This window comes from Haliotis rufescens, unplaced genomic scaffold, assembly GCF_023055435.1.
Source record: "Haliotis rufescens isolate VD_foot unplaced genomic scaffold, xgHalRufe1.0.p SCAF_7, whole genome shotgun sequence".
NCBI classification, from domain to species: domain Eukaryota; kingdom Metazoa; phylum Mollusca; class Gastropoda; order Lepetellida; family Haliotidae; genus Haliotis; species Haliotis rufescens.
The window spans coordinates 40,469,916-40,491,423 of NW_025964361.1; the positions used below are offsets into that span (position 1 = coordinate 40,469,916).

General features: G+C 42.6%; 1 protein-coding gene across 1 annotated transcript in view; it reads left to right on the plus strand.

Moving 5' to 3' along the window:
* Window positions 1–159: 159 nt before the first annotated feature.
* LOC124132653 (THO complex subunit 2-like) overlaps window positions 160–21,508 on the plus strand; it is a 69,664-nt gene continuing 48,315 nt past the window's right edge. Inside the window, exons 1-17 of the mRNA XM_048387450.1 lie at window positions 160–237; window positions 2,035–2,188; window positions 4,899–4,950; window positions 11,297–11,367; window positions 11,822–11,943; window positions 12,429–12,562; window positions 13,463–13,617; window positions 13,924–14,019; window positions 14,750–14,896; window positions 16,139–16,311; window positions 16,946–17,144; window positions 17,799–17,959; window positions 18,607–18,708; window positions 19,133–19,217; window positions 19,536–19,629; window positions 20,092–20,172; window positions 20,546–20,642. Of these exons, the coding sequence (XP_048243407.1) occupies window positions 173–237; window positions 2,035–2,188; window positions 4,899–4,950; window positions 11,297–11,367; window positions 11,822–11,943; window positions 12,429–12,562; window positions 13,463–13,617; window positions 13,924–14,019; window positions 14,750–14,896; window positions 16,139–16,311; window positions 16,946–17,144; window positions 17,799–17,959; window positions 18,607–18,708; window positions 19,133–19,217; window positions 19,536–19,629; window positions 20,092–20,172; window positions 20,546–20,642 (1,988 nt within the window). The 5' untranslated portion in view covers window positions 160–172. The remainder of the gene's footprint in view (window positions 238–2,034; window positions 2,189–4,898; window positions 4,951–11,296; window positions 11,368–11,821; window positions 11,944–12,428; window positions 12,563–13,462; window positions 13,618–13,923; window positions 14,020–14,749; window positions 14,897–16,138; window positions 16,312–16,945; window positions 17,145–17,798; window positions 17,960–18,606; window positions 18,709–19,132; window positions 19,218–19,535; window positions 19,630–20,091; window positions 20,173–20,545; window positions 20,643–21,508) is intronic.

Below are 21,508 nucleotides of genomic sequence, written 5' to 3' on the forward strand. Positions count from 1 at the left end.
TAATTATGGAAGATATCTAATCAAACTCCAACCAACACCGAGATCTATAATCTATTTTAGAATTATAGTCTTAGTTTATCAGCTTTATAACCTATGGATTCCTGTGTATAACTTAAATGATTATTAGAGGATATTCTCAAGTGACGTCATTGACGAAATTTCCCAGAAGAAAATGGCGTCCATCTGTATTTCGGCGGATGCTTGCAAAGCTTGGGAAAAGACGGGCAAATCAGAATTGTATGCATTTAAGGTCGCATTTTTATTGTGTTTGTCAAATATGTATGGGAGATATCATTGCTTACTTAATTATTTGGCAAACATTCGTTTGAAATTTACTTGTTGATTATCGACATGCTCGCTTATATTACATTGCGATTGCAATACAAATTATATGCCTTTCGGGCACCAACGTGTTCAGTGTTGCTGTTAAAAAACGTAAATAAGGTTAGAACTACCAAACGGGACCCCAATTTTGGAGATAAGGTATTGACTAGTTTCAGGTCCTCTCTCTGAACCGTGTCATTTCGAGGGGCAAATCACTTGTCATCGCTTGGTTGATAAAAACTGATAGCTTACTAGGCCAGTACTGACAGTAAAATAATCGAAATATAGAATTGACGAATCTCTTAACATTTTACATGTATTAATAAAGAACATCTTTGCTTGCTTATCTCTTAAGAATTCTAATAATGCTGAAAAGGGAAGTGATTAATTTTTAAGACCCAAAAAACAGCAATGTACCGGTTTTATTTGACAGCAACCCCCAACTTAAAGTTTATTGACCATCTGCTAGCTTAGATTAAGAAATCAACACGAGTTATTTGGTCTGTAACACTTATATTTTAACTCCCACCCAAGTAACGATCATGAGATGGCATGGAAATATCACCGGAAATATGTAGATTCTACACGAAGTGCACATGGCAAGCACTAATGAGGAACAGAAATGTTGAAAATTGGGATATTTATTTTTTAGTTATTTTAACTTAAGTTTTAGTTTAAGAATCATAGTTATCTTAGATACACTACCCCACAGAGTATGTATTTCACTTGATTCTGAAGCCATTATTTTATCTTGGTGTTTTTTCCTATTTTCTGGTAACGATAGATCATATATAGAAATGCAATATACCCAACAAATAGTTTCAACAAATTATGTTCTTCATAATAATAATGTGTTTTTATGAAGTGCTTGCCTCCATACACACTGTGCATGCTTAAAGCACTACAGTCAGCACACAATACTCACAAAACAGATGAGTTTAAAGCTGAAATTTGAACTTGTCCAAAGTTGACAAGTTTTTGTCTTTTTCTCAAAACATAAACAACTTCTCTCATTGTACACACACATTAGTGATTGGTATTGTCCTGACTTTTATATTGCAGTTTATTGCAATACATTCCACAATCTATTGCATGCATTCTTTAATCTGTAACTTATGAACCAGATTAAAATGAACCCATACATCAGACTTCCCCTGCATATTTTCGTAGTCGTTATCTATTTTTTAGGGTGTTGTCTTGGTCACAACATATGCATAATACAAATGTTATATACAGGAAGCAGATCTCGAATAGTTTCACTTTCTCGATCATAGGTATCAGTTGCAAATTTTATAATTTCAATTTGATTGCTAATTTCATAATTTCAATACTATTGCCATGGCCATCACTGTTACTATTATTATCACATGAGACCCATGAAGATCCGGGTTAGTTAGAATAGGCCTTCAGCTACCCATGCTTGTCTTAAGAGGCAACTATGCTTGTCATAAGGGGTGACTCATGGGATCGGGAAGTCAGGCTTGCTGACTTGGTTTGTGCATGTCATTTTATCCCAATTGCATGGATCGATGCTCATAATATCAATCACTGGATTGTGTGGTCCAGGCATGATTATTTACAGAACGCCGTCATATAGCTGGAATACTGCTGGGTGTGGCATTAAACAAACAAATATTCATCCACTTGGCCTTCAAGCTCGCTTAATGAAAATATCAGTTTGTGTTGTAAAACTAGAATGTTAAATTTCAGTGTAAAGCAATGCCGAAAACTACAGAGCGAGAACAGTGGATTATGGGAGCCAGAGAAGAATGCAATGAAGCGAGCAGTGTACGAACTCTGCTGGAGTGTTCTTCGTGGTCACCTGAAACAGGACCAGGCTCTGGCAGCTCTTGCAGATCTAAATGTGAGTACACCAGCTTTGACTGAAGCAGGGATTCAGATCAGTTTCCTTTTTAGGACATTGAAAAAAGTTTTTACAAATTTCATATTTGGTAATGATATAGAATAATGTTCCATCAAAGTTGAAATTTCATGAAAATGTCCTAATGTCAATTGTTTCTTGCAAATTGCTGATTAAGCCAGAATAGAAAAATGATGCGTCAGGCACTACATCTGCAAAAGATTATATTTTCCCCACATAGCCTGACACTATATCATGCAGCGTTAGAAATATGCAGAGATTAAGATTACCGTGTGTATTTTCTCAAAAAATAAGATGGAAATAGCAATCAGCTGTGCAAACATTTCCTCCCAATCTACAGGTGATTCAGTATAAAAGTACCCAATAATACAACTTTAAAGAATTTTGATGCAATATCAGAAGAAATTGTATATAATATTATTATTTATCAGGAATAATATATTCCAACATTGTGTTTTTATTTTAGTTGCAGCTTTCACTATATATACCGTATTCAACGTAATAAGCGCCCACGGAGATATTTGCTGATATATTGGCTGGTGAACAATCCCAATTGGCACCCCTTCCGATTGATCAATGTGCACAAGACTTATTTATTCGCATATAATACACACTCGTGTGTTATATGAACCCTTAATTATGGGCAATAAAATTCTGGGGAAATATATATGTCGTACATAAACATTTCAGGCTGTCACCATAAACCACGAAATTTATCTTTCATCTCTGTCTTTTTTCACCAATATAATATTCTAATAAGAGCCCCCTATTTCTAATTTTGAGAGCGCCCTGGGCGCTTATTACGTCGAATACTTTGGTACAGGTGATTGCTATTGCAGGATATTCTTACGTTTGGAACAATTTGACCAGTCACTGTAGGGACTTCCCACGCTACATGTATTTTGATTGTGAAAATGATATGTTGGCATTTAATAGTCAAACTGCCTCAATATGACTTTTAACAAATAAAAGTATGGCATTTATGATATATGTATCCATTCTTTTGCGACCAAAGTTTGTTTCAAGGCGTCAGTAGCGGTAATCTGACCGTGGTTGCTGTAAATAACTGTGAGTCGTGCGATCTACCGGTCACTTCACTCACGATTTTGCCGAAATTAAAGTAAACATTATTGAATGAAATTTTGAATAAAATATATTACAAACATAAGCCCAGATAAACAATGATCACCTTTTTGTAACCAGATTGTATAATAATGAGATTAAATTGCATGCTTCTTTTGGGATTTGTTTACTGGTATTTCTGGTGTTACGTGATCCAGGTCTCATAGCAAACCCAACCATTTGATGGTATTTGTGCCTCAGTAGACAAATTACACTTTTTAATTTGCCAAACATTTGTAGGACTTGGGATACTTTCATGCCCTCTCCTAGTGTCCAACCCAGAATTGAAAATCAAGGGGGGACTTGTCCCCCCATCATGTAGGAAATAGGAGGGATTTTGAAAAAGTAGGGGGGGTAATTGCATTCTTCAAAAATGTCTTATTTTGTATTATGTACTGGAACATCATCATATAAAAGTGTAACAGATCAGAATAAAGAACTGAAATGAATAACAATGCTTTGTGCTTTTTTCTATTTTGATTAAAAAAGTCTGTTATTCTTTTGTTTTTGCGCGACATGGTCATTCACTATTCAAAAAAAATCGTCTGCTATGACAGTCGGCAATTCATATTGTGTGATTTCAGAAACGAAACTAAAACTAACTAAAATGCTCAAAAATATTTTCAGAACTATTCAAGAATATTTATTGTCTTAAAACATCTTGTCAAAGGTTTTTGATTACTAAACAACAAAATACAACATAATTTTGATCAAAGTTTTGATACGTTTTCTACTAAAGTAAATCAAATTTCGTTTCCTATGCCAATCCTATCAATAATTTATTCAGCAACCCAAGGGACGTCACTCGTGTTCGAACTTCCGGTTGTTATCGATTGGTCTTCGACAGTTGTTTACAATGTTTGCTGTGAACTGTCTTTCTTCGTTAATTGATTAAAAATTTAGTGGGTATTGAATGTAAAGGTAGGGATATACAGCTGATAAAGTAAGTGACTGTACAAGAAATTACTGTGTGCGACAGATCACGCCTTGATTTTTTATGAGGGGCGATTTGATTTTTTAAGCGTGAATCGCGCAATCACGCGGCCTGGGTTGGACACTGCTCTCCCTCAGAACTGTACATAAGTGATCGAGGATCTTTTTTTTCTTATTATAATTGGGGGCACAAGTGGCCCAGTCATCTGAGGCGGCACGATTTGCTGTGCAGAGTTTCTGTGCCAGAAACCTATGATTGTGGGTTCAAAACCCGGTTTGCCCCGATTATGTTTCTAGGTTTGTCAGCACCATGCCCATGCTCGTGGGTTTTACCGAAGTGGTAAACATCTGAAACCTGCATCACTTCAGGCTTTCCTCCCACATTAAGCTGACACGCCGTGATACAACTGGAATACTGTTAAAAGTGGCGTTAAACCCAACTCACTCACTCTAAACATAATTTACTAATTTTCAAATGGGTCTAGAATTTGGTATTATATGACCTTGCTTACAGCCAAGCAACTTAGACTTGTTTGAAGAACAAATTTTCCAGTACATTTAATAATCTCACAATCAAAGCAATGTGTGGAATAAGTTTCATTGGTCAGTGATGAAATTGTATACCTCTGGTTTTCAGGATCACATGAGAAATGTGTATTCACTCCTGGCAGATACAATAGCTGTGATTGGTAAGTATTGTTTACCAGATAATACTTTCATAAACATGCATCTGTGAACTGTCGATGGATGTGTGCCTGGTTTGTAAATAAACATTTTTTAACTTATCCTGCATTACTCCGTATTGCATTTACTGCTATGTTTGACAGAGAGACGAACTGTGTGAGATCCAGCTGCTGAAGAAAGTTGTCCCAACCAGCCCAGGAGGCAGCGCCCTCTCACAGTCGGCACGTGACCCGGAAGTCATGACGTCACACCAAAAGACATAACTGCTTTGTCACCTCCACGGACGGACGTACTTTGTATCCCTTGTGGAAATTAAAGCTTATTATTTGTTTTTTATATTTTGCGTGTTTCTACATTCATTATATGCTGCTACATTGTTACCAGTTATGGGCCGTGACCTTAGGGTCTTCCCATTCGTAAATTGTAACGTTTATCGCTCGTCTGTGGCTCACGTCACAGTAATTTACGGGCGCAATGTTGTTCCCGCCATTTTGTTTTCTTTCCCGCCATTTTGGCCATTCACCACGTGGCCACGTAATGTCGTGTTCTGCGTTTTGAATTCTCTCTTTGGCTTGGGTAATACATTACATTTATGTATGTTGTTTTGGTGTGCTTAAAGCCTTGCCTTTTCGCTACCTCTAAGCGTAATTGTTTCTTCTCATAAACTTCAATATAATACGAAGTTTATGAGTTACATTATGTCTCCCGTACTCTGTGGTTTTGCCACATGGTTACGTGTTTGCTTAAGGCTTTGCCTTTTCGCTCCCTTTTAGCGTACTTGTTTATCTCATAAACTTTAATAAAATATACTGTTTTTGAGTTACTTTATGCTTCCCATACTTTGTGATTGGCCACACATTATGCTTCCCGCACTTTGTGGCTTTGCCACATAGTTATGTTTTGCTTAAATTCCAGATTTTCTGCCTCGCTGCACTTGTTGCCGCGGGAACAAATCTGGCCGGGGCCGCCCCTTTCTGCCGTGATTGTACGACACCCTGTACTTTCACAAGGCAGTGCCGATGTTGCAGTCATTCGTCGCTGTGATCCTTCAGCTCATGCGAGTATCCAGGACACACCTCGCTCAACGTGCTCGTCGACCCCCACCTACGTTGACGGCAGCAGCGCTCAGCGGAGCTTCACGGCGGCTCCCAACGTAGAGTCTGCCTCCCATGGCACGACATACGACCGTTCACGGTCTCCTACTCCACTGGCGGCTCCAGCGCTCCCAACGTAGAGTCTGCCTCCCATGGCACGACATACGACCGTTCACGGTCTCCAACACCGTCAACGCTGATGTCTCCGGCGCCCCCGGCGCCTCCGGCGCCTCTGATGACAAGGCGCTCCCGGCGCCTCCGGCGCCTCTGATGACACGGCGCTCCCGGCGCCTCCGGCGCCTCTGATGACAAGGCGCTCCCGGCGCCTCCGGCGCCTCTGATGACACGGCGCTCCCGGCGCCACTGATGACGCGGCGCCTCCGGCGCCTCTGATGACACGGCGCTCCCGGCGCCTCTGATGACGCGGCGCCTCCGGCGCCTCTGATGACACGGCGCCTCCGGCGCTTCTGATGACTCGGCGCCTCTGACTCGGCGCGCCCGGCGCCTCCGATGACTCGGCGCCTCCGGCGCCTCTGATGACTCGGTGCCTCCGGCGCTTCCGATGACTCGGCGCCGCTGATGTCTCGGCGCTCAACAAGCTTCATGACTTGTTCATGACAAGCTGATGACTCGGCGCTCCCGGCGCCTCCGATGACTCGGTGCCACCGGCGCCTCTGATGACTCGGCGCCGCTGATGTCTCGGCGCCTCTGATGTCTCCGCGCTCCGGCGCCTCCGCATCCTCTGATGTCTTCGGCGCTCAACAAGCTTCAGATCAACAAGCTTTATCAAGCTCAGATCAACGAGCCGACCATCCGATCTTCTACTGCGGCTTAAGGGGCACCATCGGCAATCGCCTCCCCGGCGCCACTGCCCTCTTCTCTTGCTGCCGTCTCATAACTCGTCACACGGAGAAGCATGGTGAAACAACTGTCGCCGCTCCTGTCGCTACTCTCCCGTCGGTCTTCGGGATCGTGACTATCGTACTACTTCCTGGGTGGAATCATTTCAACCAATAGACAGTTGGTCTGATTCAGCTTGCCCACTGAGACGTTATCCATAATCCCGTCGTTTAAAGCGCTATGATTCCGGAGAGATGACCTGCGGGTTTCCATCGAAACAGAGCGCCATGTGAACAGCGTCTGTATCAGATTCGATGACGACATCCACTTACAAAGAGTTTACTTCGTCGACATCGCAGACATCAACGCTGTTCTACCCTACCCTAGCGCCAGCGTTCCTGAGAGAGACTCTTCCTCGGCGCTCCCCGGGTTTTACACGACGCCCATGGGGTTCCGTGTTTTATCGCAAAACTCGGGTACACCACTTGATCGTCTCTCACACAGTTCATTGAGGATTGTCTGTGTGTGGAGTTTGCACCTCAGTTCCGACTCCAAGGCGGTTTTCTCGGCTACTGCGCAGAGTGATTTACATGTCACGTGTCAAGTACTCGGACTGTCAACAACTCCGACCGGATTTAGGTCAACTTACCATGGCAAGGGGTGCCATGTATTTCTACAGATTGGTTTCCATGTCTACCTGTACGCTTGGTGATACCACTCAACCAGGCGCCTGTCGCAGTCCATCCATGCACGGATGTTGGAAACAATAGACCTCCTCTACCAACACGGCTGTCACGAGGAACCTTGTTTCATCAACCCTTCGCTATAAGAACGATAGCGCCTATAGGCGTTCAAGGGATGGAAAAGATCGCCTTCCTTCGTCCGGTTTGATCTTTTCGACTACGACACCTTCCTATCTTCCGCCTTGACTACCGGACACAGTGTCGATTTGATACTTAAAGTCCCTCGGCCGTCCCACTGACCCCTGTTGCATACCTGCCTCGTATCGTGTTGTCGTCCTCCATCGTCACCTCGATATAAGAACAGGAGTACTTATACGCCGCTTCAGGGATGAAAACGATCTCATTACTTCGTGCAATGGCCATATTGCCTCGACTTCCTACTACCCGGTTACGTCGATGCCCCGGCGGTCGATTGTGAAGCTAGTTTACTTCGTCTACTTGAGGTTGGCTCGCAGGCGATCACACCTTTTTCCGAATCGTACCGACGGTACGCAATCGCAGACCCCTGTTGCTGACTACCTCCCCTGCCACCTTGTCAGTGGCTAGTGGCCCACGCCAGCCCACATTGTGACCACCTGTGATCCAGAGATCAACACCATAGGCACAGCAACAGCCTCGAGATAAATGCTTATCCAGGACGGCACTTGCTGACAGTGCATTCTCGGTCACGCCCTGTTGATCGTGTCCACTGACGACGTCACCGTAGTGTGGTGTTTGCGGACCCAGAGTTCTCGCCCCTCTCCCGGCGCTACAAACTCGACCGGCGCCCCCGAGAATCACCATCTTAGGCGTTCCAGGCGCCTCAAGCTCTCCGACGCCTCACGCTCTCGTCTCGGGCCAGACTATGTGAAACGGTCGACACCCCAACCCTAGATCTGTTTGCCTCATATCTGAATGTGGCCAGCAGTCGTCTTCCATTCCACCTGTGCCGGATACGACCGCTGTGGCAGTCGAAGCCTTCCATCGTTCCTGAGAAGGATTACGCGCGTACGCTTTTCCGACTCCGGTTCTCCCTCCCACGGTTCTTCAGAGATCCAGGCCACTCGACCCCTGCCATTGACTTTGGTCTCGCCTTATTGGTCAGCCAGAAGTTGGGTTATCGACCTCCGAAACATAGCCAGAGACAACCCCTGGAACTTCCGGTGTGGTCCAACCTTCTGCTCCATCCACACGGTCTGTTGCCACACCCTCATACCCGCATGTTATCGTCTGCACGCCTGACACACATGCAGAAAGCCAAGGGCTATTCGGCTAGAGCGACCAAGGCTATTGCTTCAGCCCACCGTCCATCTACAGGGGGACTGTATGCTGATAAATGATGCTTGTTCCAGGCATTTTGTTCTGACAAACACCAGGATCCGATGACAGCGTCACCGCAGATCCTGGATCAGTTCCTTCTGTACTTGTGTAGCACCCATCGGTTGAAGGGCTTACCACCCCCACATACCTGGTCGCCATCTACTCCTTTCTGGCCATCCCGGACGATCGGAGAAAGACGAAAATTCCCGACCTACGGGCCTGGCTGCGCTCGTTCAGTCTTGAAGACCTGAAGACCAAGTTCGGACCGCCTGCGTTGGATCTGAATGTGGTCTTCAATGCCCTTCGAACCACTCCCCTCGTCTTCCTTCTTCGACCTTAAGTAGAAGACGGGTGTTTCTACTGGTTTTGACTACTGCCGCTCGAGTCCATGTACAGCACGCCCTCGACGTCTCCCATGCCCGGTTCGAATGCGGTACCCAGGGCGCCGTTCATCATGGACCGTACTGGGACGTCAGCGTAAAGACTCAACGCCCAGGACGGCCTGATAGATCATTCCTTGTCCCCTCCCCCCTCGTCCAGTGTGGGTGCCGAGGATGAGGATGAGCGTCATTATGCCCAGTAAGGGCACTGAAGGTTATTCTACGATCTAAAGACTGCCGCAAGTCTAGGAAACACCTTTTTCTGCCGGTCTCCCCTTCGTCGCTGTCGTTGGTCAGCCGGAATACTTTTCCCTGTGGCTCCGGGCGGTCATCCTTAAAGCGTATGAGCCGCCGGATTGGACCCTCCCCCCAAAGGCTATTACCTGAAATAAAATGAGATCAGGGCGATCGTATTTACACTGGTTCTTCACGGTATACTGTTCCATCCCGTCGTTCAGGGAAGCCTGTTCGTGGCGATCGGACACCGCCTTCACCAACCACTACTTCCGTGATGTAGCCTTGAAAGTTGTCGCCGGCGTTCACAGTTTTGGTCCCTGGTTGTAGCCCAACAGGTCATCTATCTCCGACGCCACTGATTCTCCGATACCCTGAGCGGGGCCCGTCGACCTTTCTGGTGTTTATCACCCCAGACGAGACGGCTCTCTTGCGTTCCGCATTCGCTCTTAGGTCAGTTTTAGTTTTGGGTTACCCGACTCATTCTATTGCTGTCACCTATCCGGGTTTTACTTTTTGCATCAACTCTCGTTTCCTGACGACAGGAATGGTAGTAGATGTGGACACCGGCGCCGACGCCAACGCCGCTGCTTCTATGGTACCTGAGCGGTGCCCGTCGACCTCACCGGTGTTCCTTGCCTCCAGCCTAGAGGGCTCTCCTGCGTTTCGCATTCGATCTTGGGATTGGTCGTAGATTTTGCCGCCGACGCCGCTGATTCTTCGATTCCCCGAGCGGGGCCCGTCGAACTCTCTGGTGTTTATCACCTCAGATTAGCTCTAGGTTCTACTGCGTTTCGCTTTCGCTCTTCGGTAAGTTATATATTTTGGCTACACGCCTCATTGTATTTCGGTTACCTATTCGGGCGTTTCGTTTTTGCATCGACTCTTGTTTCCTGAAGACAGGAATGGTCGTAGATGTTCCGGTCATCACTTGTATGCGGTGCGGATTCATCGGACCTTGACGAGGGTTTAATATGGTTCACATCTGCAAGTATGCCCACCGGCCAAGCCGTCTGATAAAGATGCAATACGGAGTAATGCAGGATAAGTTAAAAAATTTAGTAAAATCTAAATATTTTTTACATTTGTATACTTATCCTGCATTACGAAGTCTAAGTTCCCTCCCTTTCGCTACGCTACCTCCCCACGAAGTTTCAGATGTTATGTTTAAAGCAGTTATGTCTTTTGGTGTGACGTCATGACTTCCGGGTCACGTGCCGACTGTGAGAGGGCGCTGCCTCCTGGGCTGGTTGGGACAACTTTCTTCAGCAGCTGGATCTCACACAGTTCGTCTCTCTGTCAAACATAGCAGTAAATGCAATACGGAGTAATGCAGGATAAGTATACAAATGTAAAAAATATTTAGATTTTACTAAATTTGTCATATGGGAACTTTTTCTCAGTTTGATTTTGAGCTTTTTTATGACCATTTTGTTTCCCCTTGACAACTATTTACGATACACAAAATGATGCATATCTGATAAGTGAAAACTCTGAACTTCTTCTCACTTCTATAGCATTTATATACGCCACTCAACATGACATTACACAGCCATGTGTGCTTGTCAACTGAGCGAGAAGAACACACAGACAGACCTGCTACGTCACAAAGTTAGAGGTACATTGATAGTTAGTAGGTCAATTCCTCAGCAATGCTCAGTGGAAGTATTTTTTAGTGATTATTTTCAGGAATGTCTTCTCAATACAAGGATGAAGTGTTCTTTGTGTTTTGACTTTAATTTGAGCAAATGTTTGTTTTAGATGTGGAAACAAGTTGCAATGAGGACAAGACACAGAGAGATAGATTTATAACATTTGTCCGAGCCAGCGCTGTGAGTAAAACATGGGGCTTTTCACTGATTCTAGCTAGTTTCATCATCGTCATCATGCTTAAGTACTGAGGAATATTATTTTCAGTGTTCATAGCATTGTTGTTACTTGAGAAACCTAACCTATAGCAGGATCAACTGATCATGACTGGGTTCAAATCTCAAGGATGGGTGGCTCCTTCATCCTGCACCACTTTGGGATTTCCTCCCCTACTAAGGTGACAAGTCACTATTTTACTGAAACACTGTTCAGTGTTGTTAAACAAACTCACTCACTAGTATTTAATAGACTTAGCCTGCTCCTGTTCAACAAAATATATCTAATTTGAAAAATGAAGCCTAAACAGGCCTTATTTTGGTACTAATCTAATTAAGCTGCCCTCCTAAAATGCTTACATTGACAAAATGTACAACTATGGTAGAGAGCACCTAAACTGAATCCTTTGTTTCTACACAGGGTTTGATCACTGAGCCTGTACTGAAGGAACGTTTAGATCAGGAAACTCTGGAAGCTGTTGGCCTTATCTTTTCTAAGTTGCAATTCCAGCAGAAATATGTCAAGACCAAGACAAAGCTATAGTAAGTGATTATATTTCTTACTTGTCATTCTGTAACTGCTTTTCAAGTATTCTGGGGCAAAAAGGTTTCCAAGTAGCCATTACTTGTTCAAGTTGTTATAAAAGATGACGTGGAATGTCTTACTTGGACCTTTAATTGTCCTTTGATTGGTGACTTGATCAAACTTGAAGCTGTGATCTGGCTGATTTGGTCACACTCTATTGTCCCTGTGGGGATTCTGGGTTGGAATAGGTCCCCAGTGACCTATGTTGGTCGGAAGAGGCAACCAAATGGTTCAGGTGGTCAGGTTCATTAACTTGGTTGATTGTGTGTCATCATACCCTGACTCTGTGGATCATTGCTCTTTGGATTGTCCTGTCCAGCCTCAATGTTCTTTTCTACCATGTCTACAGGCAAATAAACATTGGTTCTCTTGCTCAAGCCCTGTGGCTGTGAATATATTGACTTATAGAATGATAGTCCTATTTTGTTGTTTTCGTCCCCAGCTATAAGCAGCAGAAGTTCAACTTACTACGAGAGGAAAGTGAGGGCTACTCAAAACTGGTGACGGAACTCAATCAAGAAGTACCCACAAATGTCACATATCAACAAGTGCTAGAAAACATCAAGTCTCTTATAGGTATATATACATGATAGTCTCATAGAAATTTTACACTTTGACTACGACATATACTCACTGACAAGAAACACAAATACTATACATGTTGGTTAATATATTGAAGAATTACTCATATTCATAAGAGATTAGATTGGTCGACGCACAAACGATATACTGGTATGTTGTGTGAATCGACTCTCATGAATGCATCACATGTGACGTCATAGACCCGTGACTCCAGTTGCACCATTTGTCTTGTTCAAGATTAGCGTGTAAAGTTTGGAAATCATGTGTAGCATAACATGATAAAAATAAGGACACTATTCTACCACTTTACTGATTGTTAGTTTTGTCATTAAGTGGTACAGATGGAAACATCTCTACTTAATGTATGTACTTCTCTATATGTTGCTATGGTTCACATTTCTTTTGAAGGGGAGTATCTATACAGCATTAACATGATTTCTGGTATCTGTGGTGAAAAAAACCTGCAATTATTACAAGGTGGAGGATTTAATACTTCAGAATCATGTTACACATGTGTCTTTTATCTTAAGGGGGCACGAGTGGCCCAGTTGCCTAAGGCGCCACAATTCGCTGTGCAGAGTTGCGTCCCTTGAACATGCCAGAAACCTATGATTGTGGGTTCGAATCCTGGTTCGCCCTGATTATGTTTCTAGGTTTGTCAGCACCATACCCATGCTCGTGGGTTTCACTGAAGTGGTAAACGTCTGAGACCTGCATCACCCACATTAAGCTGACACGCCGTGATATAACTGGAATATTGTTAAAAACGGCGTTAAACCCAACTCACTCACTCACTCACTCACTCACTCACTCACTCACTCACTCACTCTTTTATCTTAAACTGGTCAACATGCTGAAGGGCCATTGTGTGTCATGATGTATGATTGTTTGCAGGCTGTTTTGACCTGGATCCTAATCGGGTGCTGGACATCATGCTCGAAGCCTTTGAGTGCCGCCCAGAGCAGGAGTCATTCTACATTCCACTTTTCAAAGATTATGTAACAGACAAACTGACACTTTGTCATATTCTGGGATTTCGATTTCATGAGGTATTGTTTTTTTTAATATTTTTCATTGAACTGTCAGTGTCATTTAGGTATAAAATATTTTGTACGGGAATGTGATCTAGCTGATTTTTTTCATTGTTTTCTGATGGCATTGATTGTTGCTCATCATATCAACCACTGGTTACCTGGCCAACAGTTAGTTAATTGTAGCCCCCGGGCTGTATTATTAACTGTGACTTAAAACATGTACCAGTAAACAGTTGTTTACACAGACCTGGTGACTAAGAACTTTGATAAACCAGACTATAGCTGTCTTTGGTGTGACTCATTCCATTTAATTTGTTTCAGCAAAATCAAGAAATTGATTCCACTGCGTCTCTCTTCCGAGTCGCAGCACTGCTGTTGAGACACAACTTGGTACATTTAGAAGATCTCTATCCACATGTATGTACAATTTATCAGGAACAGTTTTAGAAATTAGTGATGAAAATTACACAGTCCTTGTCGTACCCCAGAAGTTAAAAATTAAGGATTTAGGGTGTCCCTTATCCTCTCTTTCAAACATGGCGGAATAGATGTGATAGAACAATCATGTTATGTTTTTATCATCAGTGGGTACATTGTGTGAATCCCGTTTCTGGTGTCCCCCGCCATTATATTGCTGGAATAATGTTAAAAGCAGCATTAAAACATACTCACTCAGTCTCAAAGCGTTTTGCAGAAGCATTTAAATGGACACCATCTGTCCATGCAAGATGTCATTTCCGGAGCAGATCTTGAGAACAGTCAAATAATTTCTTCACCAAACTTGGCACATAGATAGTTAATGAGGAGTAGTTATGTATTCATTATGAGTTATTCATGACAATTATTTACCATTGTGTGGGATATCAATGACTTTTCCTCTTGTTTGCTAATATAATGTGTGTAAGGCTGCATCAAATGTTGAATCCTTATGATGTTACAGTGTTAGAAACTCACAGTTTTCATCCACTTGTCCTTATAATGATAACATATAGCAAAACCCTTAAAAATGGCAATTTTCTACTAGTCCTTATGATACCTTTACCATTGGGCAGTTTGGCAAGGACTATAGGACTAGTGCCAATTTCTAACCCTGTGTTATATGGTAATTTGCTGTCCTTGTATATAGGGAATTCTGATTCTATTACAGCTTCTACCATCAGACTCCGATATAATTGCATTCCACGAAAAAGAGTTGGCTGATGCTAAGGCCTACCAGCGTAAACTAAACATTGTGTCGTTGTCAGACCGTAAAGATGACGACAAGGATAAGGATGACATGGTCAATATAGACCTGGTAAGTAGCAAGTAATAATGTCATACAATGCTGTCGTACCAATTTCAATAGTCTTTCAGTAGATTTGAGAAAACTGCCTTTATCACAATTCAAGTTTAGAAACAGTCCCCGGTTACCTATGCTGGCCATAAGTGGGAACTTAATGGGCCTAATGGGCAGGTTCAGTTGATCTTGTGTCATCTCCCAATGACGTGCAATGTTTGTCATAATATCAATCTCTGGATTGTTTGGCCCAGTCTTGAATATGTACTGGCCCCCATCATAGAGCTGGAATATAGAGTGTGGCATTGAACAACAAACACTTGGACAGAAGAAGTCCTCAGTGTGTCATGTTTGCCTTGACAGTTGATTAGACCCGTAGTTAGAATAGGTTTTCAGCAACCCATGCTTGCCATAAAAGTCGACTATGCTTGTCGTATGAGGCAACTAACGGGATCGGTTGGTCGGGCTCGCTGTCTTGGTTGATGCATGTCTTCACATCGATGCTCATGCAATCAATCACTGGATTGTCTCATCCAGACTAGATTATTTACAGACAGCCAATTAAGGGTAAGGGTTAAAACAAAAAAACAAATAAACATAACAGCTGATTAAAATGGGGCTTGAGGAAGCCCAATATGTTTCTGGGCTCATTGTCAGCGTTCCCTGACAGTGTAGATTGTTATGATGATATCAAGAAACAATCCATGGATCCTGAGTACTTGTACAGATGAGCTGAGATACATGGGTATTCTGATCCTTGTTAAACTTTTACTGTTTGAAAAATATTTGATGGAAGATGCATGAGGGATAAACAAATGACCTCATAATCGGAATTAATATTTGACCACTTTCATAGTGAAGTGATCCGGTTTAGAATTGGTCTTCAACCTATGCTCGTCCTAGGGAGGGACACACGGGATCGGTTGATCAGACTCGCTGATTTGGTTGATGCATGTTATTGTATCGCAATTGCCTAGATTGATGCTCATGATGTCATTCACCTGATTGTCTGTCCCAGATTTGATTATTTACAGACTGCCATCATATAGCTGGAGTTTGGCTTTAATCACAAACAAAACATAGTGCAGTAACTATGGTAACAGGCCATGGATTTGTTGGACATCTATGAAAATTAATTGCCTTACATAGCTGGACATCCCAAACCAGCTTAGTTGACATCAGATCATTCAAATAATTACAAGCATGTATTTCAGTGTGACGTTTCTTTGTGCGTTCTGTGTTCACCTGTTAATGTTTCAGCGCACAAACAACCAGAAAATTGGCCTGTGTGAAGCCTTGCTGGCTATTGGAGCATGGGACAATGCGAAGGCCGTCCTCGACCGAATGCCAGAGTTCTTTGCCATGTCAAACACGTCCACTGCCCAAGCCTTGTGTCAGCTGATTCACTCACTCGTAGAACCTCTTTATCAGCAGTAAGTACCCATGTTCTCACAGACTTGATAATCTGTCCATTGAACACATGGAGATTCCAGGTTAGAATAGGCCTCAGTCACTCCATGCTTGTCGTAAGAGACTAAGTTGAGGAAGATGTGGTCACCTGGCTGAGGGTGTGTCAGGGTAAGCTGACTGTTGATAAGTTGCTCATGTTATCAACAATTGGTGTACTTGGCCTAGTTTATATTATTTACAGGCTTTGTAATATACAGTATGGATGGTGTATTGCTGACTTTGGTGTACAATAACATTCTCAGTCTGCCGTCTGTTAATGCCATCCAGAGCTTAGGCATGTTAGGTGGAGCTTTTCGTTTTCTTCAGAATGCATTACCTCTCAGGGTTTCAGATTGGTTTATTTCCAGGAAATTGACAGATTGTATTCCAAAATGTCTTAAAAATTGTATTCAAATTTGGTTAAGACATGTAACAATGTCATATCAAAAATTGATAAAATCATGAAAATGGCTGATTACCTTTTGTCTCCAACAAAGTCACTACCTCTGTGAGCTTGTAGACCATCTTCTTCAATATTCATGATTTCACCTTAACATTAAGCAAGTTAGTGCTATAACAAGAGAGTCATCAAACGTGCTTGTCTCTCTAATTTTTTAGCAACAGTGGTTTATCAAGAGTTTTGATGAAAAAGAGAGATCGAAGATGGAAGGGAAAGATATCCCCTGATGCTGTTACAACATTTCTACAACTACACCAGCGAGTCATGCCCATGTTTCTCTACCTGGGACCACACGCTTCGCGAGATCCGATACTCATCGCAAAGTTCATCCGACTTGGCAGGACCTTTATGACAAAGGTAACTGGCTTAGTGCTCAGTAAATTCTTAGTGTCTTTTTGGTCATTTTGAAGACATGAGCTATTTCTCCATCTCCTGACCGCCTCTGTGGTCTAGTGGTAGAGCGTCCGCCCGGCCGCGTCATACCAAAATACGGTATAAGATGGTCCTTGTTTGTTATCCTGTCTGGCGCTCGACATTAGGGGCTAAAGCAAGGACTGGTCAGTTCGGAGTCAGTATACTGTGTCTGAGTGGGGTATTCATGTCAAACTGTGGCATGGTATCTCAGTGGGCTAGCACTATAAATTGGCATCAGTCCGGCTAGAACAAGCAGCCACACACACACACATGCATACACATTGCTATATAAGTGCAATAGTCTTGGACGCGACGTTAAATCCAATTTCACCACACCTCATCTCACATCACCTCACCTCACCTACATGACCTTCTCATGGTCGTGGGTTTCACCAAAGTGGAGAAGACAAAGGACCTTCATCACTTTTTTCCCACACAAAGCTGACATGCTATGATGTCATAGGAAAAAAAGTTACACACCGAGTTTAATAAAATATTCGCTCACTATCCTGCCACATAAAGCTGAATGTTTGATATAGCCGAAATGCTGTCAAAAAGGTCATTAAACTCAACTCATTTGTGATTATCCGGCTTCAGCGCCATGAAGGTGGCGTGGGTCCAGAAGACGATGTTGCGTACTATGGATTCCTGAACATCCTGGATGATGTCGTCCTGCCCAGCATGTGTCTCCTGCCCTGTAATTGCTGTCTCACTGAGGAACTGTGGGGACTCCTGAAGCTCTACAAGTATGAACTCAGGTAAGACTTGAAACTTTCTGCCTGCGGTCAGTGCGGGTTTCAATTGGTCCCAAGCAGCCTAAGCTGGTCAATGAGGTAACTTAATGGATCGGGTGGTCAGACTCTGTGACTTGGTTGATGGCATGTCATCATACACCACAGCGTGGATCAATGCTCACAATATCAATCTCTGAATTGTCTGTCCAGACTAGATTATTTACTGGCCACCGTCATACAGCTGGAATATTGCTGAGTGCAGCTTTAAACAAGAAAGAAGCACACACACTGAAAACTTCTGTATCCATGTTCAGTATTTGACAAGTAACTCCAGTTGTGCTTCATAATCTTCTAATGTGATACATGAATTATTTATGATTCAAATTCAAATGATTCAGATTTCACTTCTCATTCTACTGTGAAACCCTGTAAGTCTGGAGAGAAAAAACTTCTACACAAATACTATTGCGAATGTTTGTATATTACGAAAGGGACATAAACAAATACCAAAGAATTATCCATCTGGATATTTTAACTTGTTAAAATGCGGTCCGGATCTACAGACACGGAAGGTCAAATTTCTCTATGTATTAGAGACATGTTGTTGATATGTTCGGATGTCAATCATCTTGATGTTTCAAATCATTTAAAACTGTGTTATGTCCTTTCAGATACCGTTTGTATGGTCACTGGAAGAATGACTCCCATCAGCATCATGCAATCCTGATCCGGAGGAGGGCGGACTGTCTGGAGCGGGCCAAATACATTATGAAGTAAGTGTGTCAGGGGAGACAACTGTCACTGGTTGGATGTTTATGGAGATGTCTTTTCTTGCATAGTCTTGAACCGCTCTTGATGTCTTTCTCCATTATTTTTTCTGCAATGGACCATTTGAAGCAGATTTCCTTACCTGTATTAGTAATGTCTGTCCGCCAGTGGGAAATCTGGGTTAGAATATGTCCCCATTAAACTATGCTTATAAGAAGTGACTAAATGGATGGTGTTGGTGGCTTGGTTGATTGTGTGTCATTGTAGCCAGGCAGCATGTGTTGCTAATATTATCAATCACATGTTAACAGACCATTTCATTCTCAAGCAGATTTCCATCTTTTCATGACATTGACATATGTGTTCCTCATTTTTTAGCTATTTCTCTGAGTGGTCTAAATTCTGCAATTATGTACATCTTGTTCACAGACGTTTGTCCAAAGAAACAGTCAAGCCATCTGGAAGACAAATTGGGAAACTAAGTCACAGCAACCCAGGCGTGGTGTTTGAATATGTAAGTGCTTTGATTATATCTTATAAAAACAGGCGGTCGGGTAGCCTAGTGGTTAAAGTGTTCACTCGACACGGCAAAGACCTGTGTTCGATTCCCGACAAGGGTACAATGTGTGAAGCCCATTTCTGGTGTACTGTTTTTTTCTATTGTTGTATTTTTTATGTGACAATTAAAAATTGAATGAGGTTTAAAAAGCTTTTACCTGATTTCATAAATTGTGTTTGTATAGATGTATACTTTGGTGTTTTGATTTGGCACATGCAACTTTGAAAAGCCCATAGAGGCTGGTATGTTACATTTGTATTTTGTGTTTTTCAGGTTCTGTCTCAAATCCAGCGCTATGATAACTTCATCGGCCCAGTGGTGGACTCACTCAAGTTCCTCACATCCTTCTCCTATGACGTCTTAGCATGTATCCTTTTGTGTCACGTTAACCATGGCAACCTGAAATTGCAGTAGTCTCAAACTTAAAAGATGAGGAATTATGAAAATTTGAAAGTGAGCTCCTCCAATTTCATTATCATGCAGATATGTGAGGACTTGACGATATTTAGCTAGTGTATGTATTGCCACCACAATTTGTTAAGCATAGCTGTGCCCCTGTGCTGCCAAGACCCGCAGGTCATTGGTCCTGATAACGATCCTTGCTAGGTCGGCTTCAAACCCATAGGCATGGATTTGATTAATATCTTAACTGTCTATGACCTGCACAATTTTTTACGCTCCTTCCAAAGTAAGCTGATACCCCATAACTGGACTGAAATACTTATAAAGAGAAGCTCCATCAGTGTAGCATGACATATGTTAGTCATGTCTTTGTTGTGGGGTAACATTTGTGGATACAAAGTTAAATCTTTCCTTAACTGTACATGAGTCTGTATAATAGAAGCCGTGGCAAGTCCCGAGAAGGAGAGAATGAAGCATGATGACACAAACATCTCCCTGTGGCTTCAGAGTAAGTTGATGAAGAACCCGTTGAGAATAGAGTTGAAGGCTAAACATCATAATGACATCATTGTTACCCTATAACTATCATGCAGGGATAGACACCATTGGTCATCTCTAACAAGTCTGCAGACAAGTTTAACATCACTAGATTTTGGAAGATAAAAACAAGTCCTCTAGGTTTTCTTTCACTGGTCTCAAACTAGTGCTCTTGTCTATCCCTGTTATGGTTACTATACTAGATATAAGTAACTTATTTACATATGAACTATTTATGAAGCATGTTGTAATTAAACAGTCATTCATCAAATTTATTAGGATTCAAAGTAAGATGAACTAACAAACGATGCAGCAGAGGATTCACGAGATTGTTTTGGTTCCAGGCCTGGCCAATTTTGCTGGGTGCATTTGTCGCAAGTACCAGGTGGAACTGGCTGGGATCATGCAGTATGTGGCCAATAAACTCAAGGCAGGCAAGAGGTGAGGACACTTGGATTATTACTGGTCTCTACGCAGTGTTGAACATCTTGTCAGCACTGACAAAACTGAAACAAACTTGATTATCCAGAGTATTATATCGCCATTCTGCTATGGTAAATACCTTGGACCCTTTTGCCGAGCCCAATTTGAATGGCACAAGGCTTTAAAAAGTCATCCAATCAAATTGTTCACATGAGCATGATGAGTGGGAGAAACGGAGACTGATGTCACTTTCCCCCAAAAAGAGGGGTGGGCGGGAAGCCTCGTGGTTAAAGCGTTCGCTCGTCATGCCGGAGACCTGGGTTCCATTCCCGACATGGGTACAATGTGTGAAGCCCATTTCTGGTGTCCCCTGCCGTGATATTGCTGGAATATTGCTGAAAGTGGGGTAAGACCACACTCACTCACTCACTCAAAAAAAAGCTATGGTAGTGGTGGCAAGTAAGCCCAAGGTTCTGATACTAGAATGGCAATGTTATGCTCAACATTTATCTAAAATGTAATGTTTTTCACATTTATACCTTTATATCATTGTAGATTCCATTATGTTGTTGCAACTTAAATCCTTGGTTCTACAGTGCTGTGGCACTATTAGAGTAGGTGATGTGTTTGAGTAGGTGATGTGTTTGAGTAGGTGATCTGTTTGAGTAGGTGATGTGTTTGAGTAGGTGATGTGTTTGAGTAGGTGATTTGTTTGAGTAGGTGATGTGTTTGAGTAGGTGATGTGTTTGAGTAGGTGATTTGTTTGAGTAGGTGATGTGTTTGAGTAGGTGATGTGTTTGAGTAGGTGATCTGTTTGAGTTGCTGATGTGTTGTTTTAGTTGCTGATGTGTTTGAGTAGGAGGTGATGTGTTTGAGTCAGCGAT